We start from the raw sequence: 15,276 nt of genomic DNA, 5'->3' as shown, positions 1-15,276 counted from the left end.
AAGCTATGATCAGGCCTTCCTAGTTTGTGGATGCCATTTTTATCCATAAAATTTATGACCTGTATTTTGCATCTATTGGGTGAATTGCAGGTATTCATCATTTTAGTTGCACTAGTATTCAGGTAGGTAAAGATAGCACTAAGATATTTACTCACAATTCAGTTGCAGACATAAAATAACATGTACAGATTTTTCAGGCAATAACTCAGAGAGGTGCACACTTCTAAAAGTGTCTCTTAAAACTAACTTGAATTATGCTTGATCTAAAAGAGGGTCACCATAAAATAAATACCTGCAAACCTAAGCATGTTCAGTTTTCCATGGTGTAAGATTGTGTTCTCTCAAATTCTCTTAAATTTATGATGCTAAGGAAATGACAGCTGTGTTTTTTAGATGTATGGATGAATACATGTATCTACACAAAACAATATGAGTCTCATGGCAATTATACAATACCTTTTCTCCCAGATTCCACATAGGTGTCTTCTAAACTCCTTTTGAACACATGATGATCTCCCCCTTAAGGCCACATATCCTCACTACCAGTTTTTGAACTATATAGGTCTTGGCTTGGCACTCCTGAACTGTCCCACAAAACCATTAAAGATACTCCCTCTGTGAGGATCTTATCGATAGACATATGACCAAGTTATTTCAAGGTAAGCTAGGGTATGAATTTACAGTGCATCAGCTAAGATAGAATAGCTACCCATGTGCACATGCTTACTTTTTACTCTTACTCTCACTGGGCGTGTCTATAAAGGACACTATATCACTGTAGTGACAAACATAAAAGTGCAAATAACATCCATTACACAGTGACATAGCTCATTGCTATGGCAATGTAGCATCAATGGGCACTAAACATAACATCACCATAACAATAAGCTACAGCGCTGTAGCTTATTGTTATAGTTTCATAGTTTCTAGGGTCAGAAGGGACCTGAGTAGATCATCTAGTCCAACCCCCTGCCAGGGCAGGAAAGAGTACTGGGGTCAGACGACCCCAGCAAGGTGTACATCTAACCTCCTCTTAAAGACCCCCAGGGTAGGAGCCAGCACCACTTTTCTTGGAAGCTGGTTCCAGATCCTAGCCGCCCTGACCGTGAAGTAGCACCTCCTGATATCTAGCGTAAATCTACCTTCTGCCAGCTTGTGACAGTTATTCCTGGTCACTCCTGGCAGTGCTCGAGGGAACAGGGACTTCTCCAGTGCCTGCTGATCCCCCCTGACTAGTTTGTAACAGGCCACTAGATCCCCCCTCAGCCTTCTCTTGTGGAGGCTGAACAGGTTCAGGTCCCGTAGCCTCTCCTCATAAGGCTGCCCCCGATGTAGGGTCAGAAACGACCCGTACACCGCTGGGACTGTACAGTCATTTAGTGTTTTCTAAGTATCAACTGTGCAGTCAGGTGCCCACTGCGAGGGTAAGCAAACTTGCATTTAGCACAGAATAAGAGCATGCACACTGGTGGTTATGTATAGTTGGCATGTTGTAAATAATCTCCCAGGTTACCGTTTGGTAAAGTTCAAGTACTCATACATCCTTATATGGAAGACAGCTGAAGTTTAACCACTTTCTTATAGAGGTGTACAAATACATCGGTCCATATCATATCGGAACCAAAAGAAATGAAATTGACATTATTGGCAATCAGCTTTTTTGGCTGATGTGGCCAATAATGTCGCTGATAAATGGCATAAGGATGGGCACAGCTGCAGCATGTATGTGGCCAGGAGTGCAGCTTGGCAGTGTGGAGAGCACCATCCAGCTCTTAAGTCTGTGGGGCAGAAGGGGCGGGAGGGGGAGGAGAAGGGGTGTGGGGGGGTGCCAATCGAGGCCCCTGCATTGCGAGAGGGAGTGGGGCTGGGGCTGGGGCAGGAGCAGGTGCTGCCTGGCCAGGGAAGAGTGAGGCATGGGACGGAGCTGCAAGGAGCTCATCCAGGTGGCACAGGGAGGGGATCTTTGTATGGGGCAAGGGCAGGCTCCCACTGTGGGCTGGGGCTGGCTCTGGGTTCTTTCTGGTGGCGGGGTTGGGCTGGGGCTGCACTTGGGGCAAGCAGTGGTGGTGCTAGGAGGGGGGCTACAGGGTGGGATACAGCCACCCCAAAATTCACCATAGCACCACCCCTCAAATCCTCCCTCCCAGTGCCCCTGCCATCCAGACCAAACACAGTCCCAGCCCAACCCCCTCACCAGGAATAGCCTGGCACTGACTTCAACCCCAAGCAGGCAGCCCACCCTTGCCCCATGCACAGATCCAGGAGGCACGTGCCCTCCCATGCCCCCCATGCCTCCCTTGGGGTGCATGCAGTGGCAGGAGCTGCCCCTTCCTTCTCAAACGAGCCAATCTCAGTTCTGTCCTGTGCCTTGCTCCACCCCAGTTGGGCAGCGCCTGCCACTGACCCAGCCCCACTCCATCCCTCATGACAGAGGCCTCACTCTCCCCACCATGCCCCTTATCCCCAACAGACTTACCAGCCAGACGCTTCTCTCCAAGCTGCCAGGCTTGCATATTGACAATCGGACTGGTATCGGTCAACATGGCTTGTTAATAATCGGCCATTGATATTGACCCAAACAATCTTCATCAGTGCACCTCTACTTTCTTAATAGGGAACCAGGGAAGGTTTTACACAAAGAACTCCACATCCAAGAATAAGAATTGAGCTCAGGTCTCAAACCGGCACATCAGCCTAGTCCTGTGCCACATCTGAATTCTATTACTTCACTTTTTTCACAATAATGGGAATTATTAAATAGAGTTAAAATGAAATTATGATTAAATAACATTTCATCCTAACATGGTCTTGCAATCAATTGATCAACTTGCAAAGTTACAAAAGCCAGATAAAAATAGGACGTAGTAAACAGTGTTTGAAGGCAAAAAATGGTCTTTAACATCTTCCTAAGAATGTTTCATATTAACTGCACTGTGAGTTACATACACAGACCAGGGTAAAATATCTCCCAGAGGTAAGCCGCCAGAATGATCTATACATGTCTTATGGAAAAAAGGATCATGTTTGAAACACAAAAATATGTCGGCTCTCTTTTCTCAAGCCTATTCTGAAACTGTGTTGATATAATCTCTACTTACCTAAATGCATTTTACTACAGTTTCATATTTGGAAATAGCTAAAAAATACCAGTTGAATTTTCTTTTTTTGAAGACAACTTTAAGGTGCTGAAGTGTAATATCCATTTCAGATTTTGAAGAATTTTTTTTTTTAGACTGGGTTTATTTTATTTCTATTAATGGGTAGTCTTTGTCAAAGTAGATTTTTAAGACAATAAGACCCAACTGTCTGTTTGCTCTCCAGATGTTGATGAATGCAGAACTTCAAGTTACATATGTCAGTATCAATGTGTCAATGAACCAGGGAAATTCTCATGTGTCTGCCCTGAAGGATACCAAGTAGTAGGAGGTAGAACATGCCAAGGTAAGTGCACTAGTCTTAACATTTTAACTACTGCAATATTAATGACTACTTTTAAAACAAGACTAAGAATACATGCCATAGGGATGTTTATACTACAGTAAGCGAGATTGGACACTTGTGTGGTAACTGATCACATAACTTACATTAGTTACATTTTTTAAATTTTTATTTTTCCCTGGAGAGTTTTATGATTCCAAGATAAAAAATTTCAAATAGAGTGCCTAAAGTTAGGCCATCACGTCCACTTTCAGGCACATGAAGAAGGGGCCCAATATTCAGAGATGAAAGCTGGCCAGTTGTTTTAGGTCTGTAAACATGGATTTGTACCAACTGTTACAGTTTTAAAAGGTTACTAAGTTACACCATAAGTGACAGACAGCTGCTGTCTCCAATAACAGAAAACAGGTGTAAAAAAATGTAGAAATATGTTAAATCCACAATATGCTTATGAAGTGCAAACAACAACAGCACTGAAATCAGTTTTCTTTTCTATCTAGTACTAAGTGCTCTGCAGGGGCAAATGTTAAATGAAGGAAGTGAGGTATTCTCCATCACCAAGGAGAGTAGCTTATATTACGAACTTTAAACATACAATTTCCATCACTGTTTTGCAGTCTCAGTAGTAACTGCACAGTTGAAATTATAACTAAGCTAAACTTTAATGTGACAGTTCTTTCCCATAAGCAACCTAAAAAAATACTTTCCACTTGCAGTTTGTCTTGCCTGTTTTCTTCCCAGCAGCAATTACAAAGAAGAAAAAAGGGAGCTTGGTATGATAAAACATCTTGAAGATCTTTTTTCAGTTGTGGAGAAGCATAATGCCTTAAATTCATCTCCTCTGGGATAGCTGGATTTAGAAAATTCAAATTTATTCCATTCATTTTTTCTCAAAGATAATGGATACTTTTTAGTACTTTTAAAAGCTCTTTTGAAATCCTTGGTATGCCCTGGCAAGGACTATAAATTCAGTTAACTGTTCATATACTAGTGAAATCAAATTGTCCTACTATTTTTAAGAGCCATGAATATTAACACTGATCACAGAGAATGATTTCCTTACTATCCTCATCATCCCTGTAGTCCAGCCACCTGTTATCTGCATTTTTATGCTCTATCCATCCCCAACCCTCCTGGCAGTTACTCTCGAGTCCCAAGCAAGTTCACACATGCAGCTCTTATCAGGAAGGGTGAGGAGGTAGTGGTGAAATCTTCACACACCCAGTCACTCCCCTCAAAACCTTGCTGTTTGATGTAGCAACTCCCCCAGCACTACTCTTTGCAAATTTTAGGGGTACACTGCACCCCACCCTCCCCAGTGAGGCAGAGTAAAAGTTTTCCATGTTCCTGCAAAGGGACTATTAGGGACAAGTATAGGCAGAGTTTCCATGCATGCATATACACCCCCAAGAACCAAAATCTCCATTACTGTCTTTGATGATATAGAGTGGGGAGGCATTTCCTCCATGTAATAGGCATTTCTTTGGTCATGATGGAATTAAAAAAAAAAAGTTATTACACTCAAGGAAAGAGAAAAAAGAGAATCTTAGGTTCCTGGAAACCATGGGCATATTAATTACTGTACCAACCATGCAAGACTGAGATGACCTCTTATTTGGAACACTAAGATACAAATCAATGGGGCTGTACTGGCACAGTGAAAAAAGCAAATCACAGTCATGTCACGCAGTGCAGTGGATCTCAGTTTTATCTAGGTGTCATAGCCATGGGAAAGCAAAGCAGAAAGTCTGTGGGTACATACAGACATTTAGTGAAGTTAGGGGAAGGTTAGAGGTTAAAAACAGCCACTCATTCTATGGTTAATTGGGATCAGGGGGCAAGTGAGGAGGGTCAAGGCCTTGCAGTCAATCCCCAAGGCCTAGGGGAGGGAGGGAGCAAGCGGAGTCTGAAGAAGATCGGGGACAAAGTATGCAGGGGACAAGCAGGGTCTGCAGGAGGAATTAAGAAGACAAGTGGGGTCTGTAGGAGGGAACAGAGGTGCAAGAAGGGTCCACAGGTGGCTTGGGGGGTTGGGGGAGGCTCTCTTACCCCCCTTCCAACATCAGGGGCTATTTTTAGCCCCCCCAACCCCAAATAAACAACCCTCTCCCCCAGCAAGCCTGCCCTGCTCCAATCCCACCTGCCCCTCTGCCCACTCCAGTTTACTTCGATCGGCTCCCTGCACCAGGAGTGGTTTGCAGGATGTGGGGTTCGGGGGGTGGGGGTTGTCCATCTGGGGAAGGGAAAAGAGGTCAGGGAGCTAAAAGTAGCACAGTGCCAGGGGACAGGTAGGAAAAGCACAACCCTGGAGCTGGGGCCAGCAGCTGGGCTTTCCCAGCTACAGGGCCATGATGGGAAACGTACAATTTCAATTAGACTGGTCTTGCCTGACCCAATCCAAGTTTGACTACCTCGGATATACAATTAACTTAGATAGGGGCAGCCATTTTTAGACCTGAGCTTTGGTATAGTTTGCACTTAGATCTCTAGTTAGGTCAATCTAAGTGTTAGCTCCACACCTGGGTGAACGAAATTAAATTAGGTGGCCACTTTTAATGTGATCTAACCTCCCTGAAAATCTGGGGCCAGGGGAGTGCAGGTGGACCAGGGAGCAGCAGCCAGGGCCAGGGGCAGGTGCTGGGACCAGGGACAGGGTGGGGAGTGAGAAGGCCCTCCTCCAGTGTGTGACTTACACATGTCCTGGGATGGTGAGGCTGATGGCTTGGTGCAGGCCTCCCCATCGGTGACGGTGTGTGGCTGTACCTGGTGTCCGTGGCCCATGGTGGGTGGTGGGCCAGCGCCTGGTCAGGACCCCGTCCCCTGGGGAGGAGCTGGCACTGCCAGCAGTGACATTGCCAGCCGCTTCTTGTGGTGGGGTCTCAGACTCTGCGAAGAGCAAGGCAGCCACTGGCCAGGGCTCCCCGAGCTGCTAATGGATGCAGCAGCCAGGTATGAGGACAGGGCAGCATGCTAAAGGCCTGAGGGCCCCTCTGGTGATGTGTCAGGGCAGGGTGAGGGCTTGGTCAGGCTGCCCTTTTGGTTACACTTGCAGAGGTGTGGCCTGGGTCCCGGGGTGCCAAAATATGGGTCAGCTCCCACATAAAAGCCATGGTCTTGTGGGCATGATTAGACCGACAACTGTAGTCAGTTATAGCTATCCATTGTGCCCGCAAGGACTTGACCCTAATACGGAACTACTGCATGGACTGGAAGTGCCCTTGCTCATGCATGCCACCGGACAGGGCATTATAAAATGTGGGTATTCAAGTACCCACCGTGTGCAAACTGCCTCTGCATATTGGCATGGCCCCAGAGCACCACAGCCTCTTCCTAGAACCAGTTGGGGGCCCAGACAGTTGGCACAGCCATGCGCATGCAGGCAGGGCCAAAGCTCAACAGAAAGGATGGCATTCTCATCCTGCACCTACTCTCTGGCCCCTGCATAGCTGTCCCTGTGTGGCCAGCGCTGGACAGCACTCGGGATCACTCAGCAGAGGGCCACAGCCAAGGACTGGGAGCCATGCAGCAAAGAGACACTGCTAGAGGTGAGCAGCAGCAGGGAACAGGTGCTGGCCCCACTGCCAGACAGCCAGCCAGCAGTCCTGGGGAAATATCAGGCCTGAGCAAGGGGTGCAGCAAGCTGCAGCCCTTTGCAACACTTACTTGTGGCCAAGCAGGAGCTCTGCAGAGGGGTCAGGCCAGGCAGAGACAGCCTGTCCAGGGGGGCACATGGGGCCTGCTGGGCTCCTGAACACAGAACAGGCTCCCTCGGACTCCCTGGTGCGAATTCCCCAAGGTACAAAATGTATGGAGGCTTTTATACCCTGCAGCCAGGGAGCAGCCCAGCCCTGAAGCAGGAAAGGCAGCCAGCAAGGAGCGCTGGAGCTGGGCTCAGGTTAGCCCCCTAGTGGCTGGGCAGACCCAACACTAAAGTTATTGCCGGGTCACATCTACACATACATTACTGCACATTAACTAACCATGGCTAAACTAGATACCTGCATTTGCAGGTATCAAATATAGTTGCAATTATCCATTTTTACTGCGCAGGAGGGGAGCACACGTGTAGATGTGCATCCATATTGTGCAGTACATTAGGCTAATGTGCAAATGCATTAATACATCTCGTGTAGACGTGTCCTGTAGACTCCAATTTGAAATCTCTGGGTCTATCTTATGAATCGTTTGCCCAACTAATAATATTCTGGAGCACCTTTAAAAGAATCTCATAGCACCCCAGGGTACCATGCTACCCTGGTTGAGAATCTCTGATCTAGCCCAATCCCTGCACAGATGTAGGATTCACTGTTCCTAACCATCCCATAAACCTCCAATGGATGAGATACCTTGGTTTCCCTCGGCACCTTGTTCCATTGTCTTACACAAGGCTTCAGAAGACTACACAGAGAAGGAAGTGCAGAACCAGAAGCATTGTTGTTTGCTTTATAAAGTAAAGCATTTCCTAAGTTTTTTCTTAACACCAAGTTTTCATTCCATCTATTTGTGTGTACTGTAAATTGATTGGTTCCTTTCTTTCTCATCTAGATATAAATGAGTGTGAGACCACTAATGAATGCAGAGAGGATGAGATGTGCTGGAATTACCATGGTGGATTTCGGTGTTATCCAAGAAATCCTTGTCAAGAACCCTATGTCCTGACATCTGAGAAGTAAGAGAACCCACATACAGTTTTTAGGGTTATCCTTACTAGCCAGTTTTGCCAAGTGCAACTAAATGCAACTGAATATTGTAAATTGGTACATCAGCAATGCTTAATCTATGTTTGTTTGTTTTCTAGTCGCTGTGTTTGCCCGGTGTCAAACACCATTTGTCGAGAGCTGCCCTACTCTATTGTATACAAATATATGAGTATCCGCTCAGACAGAAATGTGCCCTCTGATATTTTCCAAATCCAGGCAACCACTATTTATCCCAATACTATTAATACTTTCCGAATTAAGTCTGGAAATGAAAATGGAGAGTTCTACCTGAGAGTAAGTATCCAGGGAAAGGGGAAAAGGGCTGAAGGAGAGGGTTGGCAGTGTGTGAATACAGAAAGCCCTGGCTCTTTCATAGCTGTAAAATGCTGTTCTCTGAAAAATGGTACCGTGTTTGCTATCTCTCCCTACGTTCCATGTCAAGTAACTGTTAGCAAATGCAATCTGACATTGAGAATCAAGGTAGGTTCTTTCTATCCAGTTACCTTGGGAAAATTGTTCAGCAAGGTAAGTTCAGACATCAGTTACTTCTGTGTAACACCACTATTTTTGGTTTACATCTACTGTTATAATTAGGAAGAATTTATTGAGGGCTATGGAAAGGCTTCTTCTGCCTTCACTTCCCTTCCCAGAATAACTGGTTTTGATAACCATCATTTAGCTTTCAAGTCTTAGGGGAATTTTTGTATAATTTTTTTGTTTGTGTTTCTCCCTTCTTTCTTTTAAAAAAGAAAAAATCTGCCATAGTTTGAGATCTAACGTGCTGACCTCTGGAACACTCAACTCCAACCAGAGGACAATCAAGGCATGCACACTGTCAGTTCTTGGCCTGAGCCCATGCTTCTGGAACCACATGGCAAGATTAAGATGTCTATTTGTATTACTAAAAATTATAGTGGGACAGTAGCAGCACCATAAGTTGCAGCTGAAACAGAAGTTATGTTTTATATCTTTATTTTTCAAGAATGTTGTAAACATTTTGAGAAAATAAATCATAGAATTTAAAATTACATATTATTTGAATATTTCAAGTTGGTTTTGTATGGGCAAAAAAGATGCACATAGAATAAGATGTCAAAAATTACACTTTTTTCAAAAATTTGGAAAAGGTATCTTAATTTTTTGTACCCCTTTTGTCAAATATTTATAAGCTCCTAGGTTCTAATCTTTGCCTCGCAGGTTGCTCTACAACTGCTTAAATAAGCATACCAATTAAAAGCAAGGACCCCTTCTATTTTTTACCTTATACTTAGCAACTTTTTTTTTAATGCTACACTAGAGTCCCTGAACTGAATACCAGGAACTCCCATTTATACTGATATTGTTCATGATTCCATGCACTTGATCATCTTTACAGGCCAGAGCCGTGACCTCCCTCAACCCTAGAAGGTAGTCAGATATGCAGCCATCAACAACTTTTTTCCACATAACAGGGATGTTATGCAAAGTCACTTTAGGGTGATTTTTATACTGAAGTAACAAATGTGAGCAACCTTGATGGTTTTGAATTATATGAATTAAAATATGTTGTTTTTGTCATTTTTCTTTCAGCAAACAAGTGCGCTAAGTGCAATGCTCGTATTGGTGAAGTCACTGTCAGGACCAAGAGAACATATTGTAGATCTGGAGATGCTGACAGTCAACAGTTTGAACTATCGTGCAAGCTCAGTGCTAAGATTAACAATAATAGTGGGACCTTTTGCATTTTAGCTGTCATCAGTGACCCTTCACTGGCACCTAAAACAGCCAAAGAATATTATCAAAGAAAGCACTTACTATTTTATTTATAGATTTTGCTTTTTTTAGATTTATTTAGTAAATGATATCTGTAATCCACACATTACACCTGTAACTCAAAATTAGTACGTGTTCCATATTATAATGTGAGCATTGTCACTTTCTGTATAAAGATTAAAATTTTGCCTCTCTTATCATACTTGGATTAAAAACCTATTACACTTCTATACAAGACATTTATGCTTACGCTTTTGTGAAAGTTCACATTCTTTTCCTAGCCAAGTAATTCAAGCAATTAAAAAAGTGATCTATGTTTATAATAGTTTTAAATTCTAATTCAGCTCCACTGACTATCTCAAAACGAAAAAGTAATATAAAATAAATGCTATACAAATTTAAAGATTATTTTAACAGGTTAAATTTACTTCTTTTTAACTGCCTTATGAGAGAGGAGAGCAGTCAATACAGAACTATTTCTTTAGATACGTATGTTCTAGATCAGGGTTTTTTGGTCCAAATCTGGTTGTAGTAAATTTACATGGCAAGAAAAGTATATTTTGCATTGGGTGTTCCTTAAGCACCAGATATTATGCAGATTTTTCTAAATATACCATACAGTTATATTTTATCTTATCCATGAAAAATGGGACATGATAGGAAAACTACTAAGAATGAAACACTCAGTGGAAAATCATCATACTGAAAAATATCTTTGTATGAATATCACTGTTTAAGAGAATACTGCCTATAGTTTGTGTTCAGAAGGTTACTGCATTTCTGGAAAAAAATAACATGCTACTTTTCAGTTTTGTTGTATACTAAGGATTTATAATATTTGCTTCATTAGTAAATTATACCATATATTTTCAAGCAGTTGGTTCTATTCCTGGTTTTTCTCATTCAGATTTTTGGTCTTATGTACAGTGTTCATAAAATTTGTAGTAATTCAAGAACTAATTACATGTAGTTTTGTAATATTGTAAAACTTCATTTCTTGTTTAAAATATAATAGTTTATACTTTGATGTACAGAGTTTTTTAATAAATAAATCTCTCTCCTATACAGGGTTAATTTGTCTTTTAAGGTATTGTATAATGCACAAGTGTAAATGAGCTAGAACCTTAACTGTAGAAATCAGCACAGATGCATTGATTACAGTGGCATTACAATTTACACCACATTGGCCCAAAGTAACTCAAGTTTGTTTGTTTTTTAGTTTTCTATAAAACTAAAAGCTACCATGTATTGTCATAAAGAACAGAGAAAATGTAGATTGAACCAGCTCTAAAATGCAGTAGAAGTTCAGGCCTAGTCAAACCCCAGAATCAGGACCCTGTTTTCTAATGTGCTCTGATGCTTTCACTAACTTTGAGCAAATACTTTATCTGCCAAAGGGCGCACAGCAGATGCTTGTGGAATAGGCTGACTAATAAGAAGCGCTAGCATTCCCGGCAAAGGCAGTGCAGCAGCCAGGAAGGCGTTTTGTCTCAGGCCCTGACACTTCAGGACAAGACCCCAATTATTCTTAATCCACCCCTAAAAGAATTTGAGGGTGTTAAATCCAGTACCTTTCACAAATGCTGCTGTTAAAGTTTGCCATGATAGCTACAAACTATCTTTTAAAAATACTTTTTACTTTTTGGCCTTATTCTCCCTCTTGCTTTGAATTTTCAAACTGACTGGCTAAGGAAATTTGGGTCAGTGGTCCACAAAACGTATTAGTTAATTACTGACTTCTCTTCGGATGGCTTTTTAATCCTTAGGACACTGAAGATGACTCTCCTATTCTGGAAATCAGTCAAACCACAGTCAAACCTGTACAGCAAAGTACTTTGAAATCCTCCTGACTACAGGACCCTTTGGCCTGCCATATATTGTATTTACTTGATTCCAAGATGAGGCATTTATTATCATTCAGCATGGAGGGGAGGAGTGCCTCATCTTGGAATGGAGTACACTTGGGGGGGAAGGAGGATAGGCAGCTGCTGCAGCTCTGGCTGCTGTCTGCCTCCCGCCCCTGCTGCCTCTACATTCTGGGCAACATCAGGCCTCCGCCTCCCTTTACCCTGATTTCCCCCCCGTGCCACTTCTTTCCTGCACAGCCTTGAGCCACTACACCATTCCCCGTCTTTCCCTCCATGCTCAGCCTCTGCACCCTCCCATGCCCCTACCTCACCCCTAACCCTTGATTAGGTACCAGCTGGCACCATCACTATTCCAGCCTGTGGCATGCAGCATGGCCCCAACCCGCACCACTGCCTCCATACCTCCTGCCTGCTGCCTGCCCCGCTGCCTGTCCCCCACTTTTCTCTCCACTGCCTGCCCCCATACCGCTGTTTTCCCTGCTGCAGTGGTGATGGGGACAAAATTAAGAAAACCCTCCAATAATTAGATTTATACATTTTCCACATATAGAACCTAACTAGGCAATTGCTGGTCCAACATAACAAAGGAGTGGGGGTTGGGGGGGGAGGCAGGGACAGAAGCCTGCGTTGTCATCTCCCCCTCCCCCCCCTCCCCCCGATCTGGGTCCGTTCCTCCCCACCACCACCACTTCGCCACCTCAGGCTGGGGTCCAGCTTCCCCACCCTCCTCTTTGGGTCTGGGCCTGCTACCCCCCTCCCCCTGTCGTTTTGGGTCCGATTCCCCCCCATACCCCCTGCCACTTCAGGTGTAGGCCCATATGCCTCCCATACCCCCTGCCATTCAACTCCACACTGCTGCCACTGCCTCCTCCCAGGAACAGTGGGAGGGAGGGGAGCTTACACACAGACAGGGAATGGTGTAGGGACTCAAGGCTGAGGAGAAGTGGAAGATGGTGGTCGCAGCAGCAGGTGGCAGCAGTTGCAGCAGCTAGCAGTGGGGCACTGTCACCAGCAACCCCACTCCTCCCCTTCCCGCTCCCATCCCTTCCTCCTCCCTCCCTCCTCCCCTTTTCACTGCCGCCTCTCCCTCCCCCTCCCTGCCAACTATTGTTGGGGCTCGGGGCTGCTCCGGCCCCTGGCGCCAAGGAACAGGGCCAGAGTGGGAGGCCAGCACTGCTGGCCTCAGCCATCCTGCCCCCAATCGGGTCCCTCAGCCCCTGCTGTCATGGCAGCACTCCGCTGTGTGCCTCTGTGCTGAGACAACCAATCAGAGTGTGAATAAAGCATTATAGACAGACAAACTAAGGCTTTTATATTCGAATTATTGGGGGTTGTCTTAAATTCAGGGTCATCTTGGATTTGGGTAAATATAATATATCCTGAATGCCTTTTCCCACACATTCTCTGCTGCCCACTGCTACTTCCAGCCCTGTCTAGTCACAGATATAACCTCCTTCTTTTCTCCACTGTTTTCCCCACTTGCTCCTGCTACCTCTGCTGACCCTCCTGATCTTATCTGACTTCAAAGAAATTACCCTCCAACTCCCAACAAACAACAATTTTCCCACCACCAGCAAACAGCATACATTCTACCATATACCTCTTTATTGTCACCACTAACATTATCTCAGTCCATAGTTCTATCCCAGATATGGCCAGTGAGACACCTGACATTTCCAGCACTCACTTACCAATGTCCCTTACCACAAGCCCAGAGCTTGATCCTAACCTTTTGAACTTGGCAAGTTTCTAGGCATCATCCTCTGGGAAATGCCATTTTACTTCCTAAGTTTAAATGAAGATTATTATTCATATTAGTGTAGGTTCTCCCATCTGTCAAAACTGTACAAGATGCAAAATCAAAGGTGATTAGAGTGATTTAAGATATCTTCACAGTCTCCCAGTCCTATGACTGACAGGTAGCCAGTGTAGACCCCCATGCAACTTAAACAGCCTCCATGCTGTTTACCATATTTACTTGATACCAAGCTTTGGGGGTTTTGCCGCCCATTAACACAGGTGTAAAGTCCCTCATCTTGGAATTGAGTACAGGTTGGTGGCATAGCAGGCAGCTGCTGTTACTCTGGTTCTGGCCCTGGGCCTGGATTGGGGCCAGAGCCGCATCTGCTGCCTCCCCACTGGTGCATTCCCTCCCACCCACCCACCCACGCAGCTTAAGGCTCCCCACCTTCCTCTCCTAACCTCCTGCACTACTCCGGACTCCCGTGCCCCTACCCCACCCCCCATTATCCTTGCTTTGATGTCAGCAGGCTCTGTCCCTATACCGGCCTGGGACACAGATTACAGCCCCAACCCAGCCCCATAGCACCTTGTGATATTAGTGAGGCATACTTTGGTTCATACTGCTAGCCAGCCTCCATGTAATTTCTTTGTGCACTTGTCAATGACTGCCCTAACCCATGCTCCAGCAAGGCCTACAGGCTTGTGCATGTTCATGTAAGAGAAAAATCAAGGTGGAAACAGTGACAAGGAAGCTCTAGTACAGAGTGAAGCTGGTAGAAACCTGGTAACAAGACCCAAAGCAAAAGCTTTGAGAGAATTCACAGCTGGCACTGGTGCTGCAAATAAAGAAACACTCAGGTTTGATTTCTCCTGTATTCAGGTAAATGGACATTCATTCACTGTAAATAAACAGATCAGTATCTAACTCCATTCCTAATTCCTCTTCTTGGCTGAAACAACCTATAAGATTCCAAATTTTGGTTGCTTGCATCGAAGGAGCTAACAATATTTTGAGCCATCCAATACTAACAGGAAATTTTTTCAATTAGGTTACTTCTTCCTGATACACATAGCTATACTGAATGAGCTATAAATATTTTTCAGAAAGACTTTATAGTCATCTTTGTGAGCACAGTGGGATTATATAAAAGGTTTAATGTCTTCTCAGAAAAAAAAATAGGAAAGAAAAAACTAGAATTTTGAGTAAACAAGGCTTACAGAAATAGTCATAAATAGAAATAGAAAGCCACGTTCATTCACTTTTTCTAGACCACCTGAACATAGTCTACTGGAATTATTTTTTTTGGAGGACGCACAAATAAGAGTTTATTGTTGAATCCTGTTTCCATGACTGCAAGCAGTTGCTTATATTTGGAGTGGTCATACATGTTTCTAACTTTATAACTCTCCTATTAAAATATAGAACAGCTGCTGCTCTGGTCAGATGCTAGGCATATGGACCCCACCAGGGACAAAAGCCACTGTTAACATGTAGAATTATTTTTAACGCCCTCACATTTCTAAACCAAGCCATCATCTCAGCAAGATGGCAAGTTTCCATACTTCCCCAGCTGGGGGAACACCTGCATAATACAAACCTAAACTGTGCTACATCTGGTATAAAAACTAATTTTATTTCATCTGGCCAACAGAATAAGTTATCAGCATGGGTGAACAGAAACAGGGCAAAAAGTTAAATGCATTTTGTATTTAGATAAAGACAGATGTTCAGCTAAGTTGTTTATACTGCATAGGTTTGTATATGTGTTAGAAAA

The 15,276-nt window shown here is 44.0% G+C and overlaps 1 protein-coding gene and 1 long non-coding RNA gene across 2 annotated transcripts in view; one reads left to right on the top strand and one right to left on the bottom strand.

Annotated features, from left to right (window-relative positions):
- The window catches only part of EFEMP1 (EGF-like fibulin extracellular matrix protein 1), a 94,077-nt gene extending 83,123 nt beyond the window's left edge, over nt 1–10,954 (top strand). The window contains exons 8-11 of the mRNA XM_090049843.1: nt 3,322–3,441; nt 7,984–8,107; nt 8,237–8,432; nt 9,708–10,954. Of these exons, the coding sequence (XP_089905969.1) occupies nt 3,322–3,441; nt 7,984–8,107; nt 8,237–8,432; nt 9,708–9,866 (599 nt within the window). The 3' untranslated portion in view covers nt 9,867–10,954. The remainder of the gene's footprint in view (nt 1–3,321; nt 3,442–7,983; nt 8,108–8,236; nt 8,433–9,707) is intronic.
- LOC149873699 (uncharacterized) overlaps nt 1–15,276 on the bottom strand; it is a 258,851-nt gene that overhangs the window by 226,811 nt on the left and 16,764 nt on the right. The gene's annotated exons all lie outside the window — the stretch shown is intronic.

The sequence above is a fragment of the Crocodylus siamensis genome, chromosome 1 (assembly GCF_052110815.1).
Source record: "Crocodylus siamensis isolate JL-2025a chromosome 1, ASM5211081v1, whole genome shotgun sequence".
NCBI classification, from domain to species: domain Eukaryota; kingdom Metazoa; phylum Chordata; order Crocodylia; family Crocodylidae; genus Crocodylus; species Crocodylus siamensis.
Note: the sequence above shows the minus strand (reverse complement) of the source record. Positions and strands in the feature narration are given on the sequence as shown.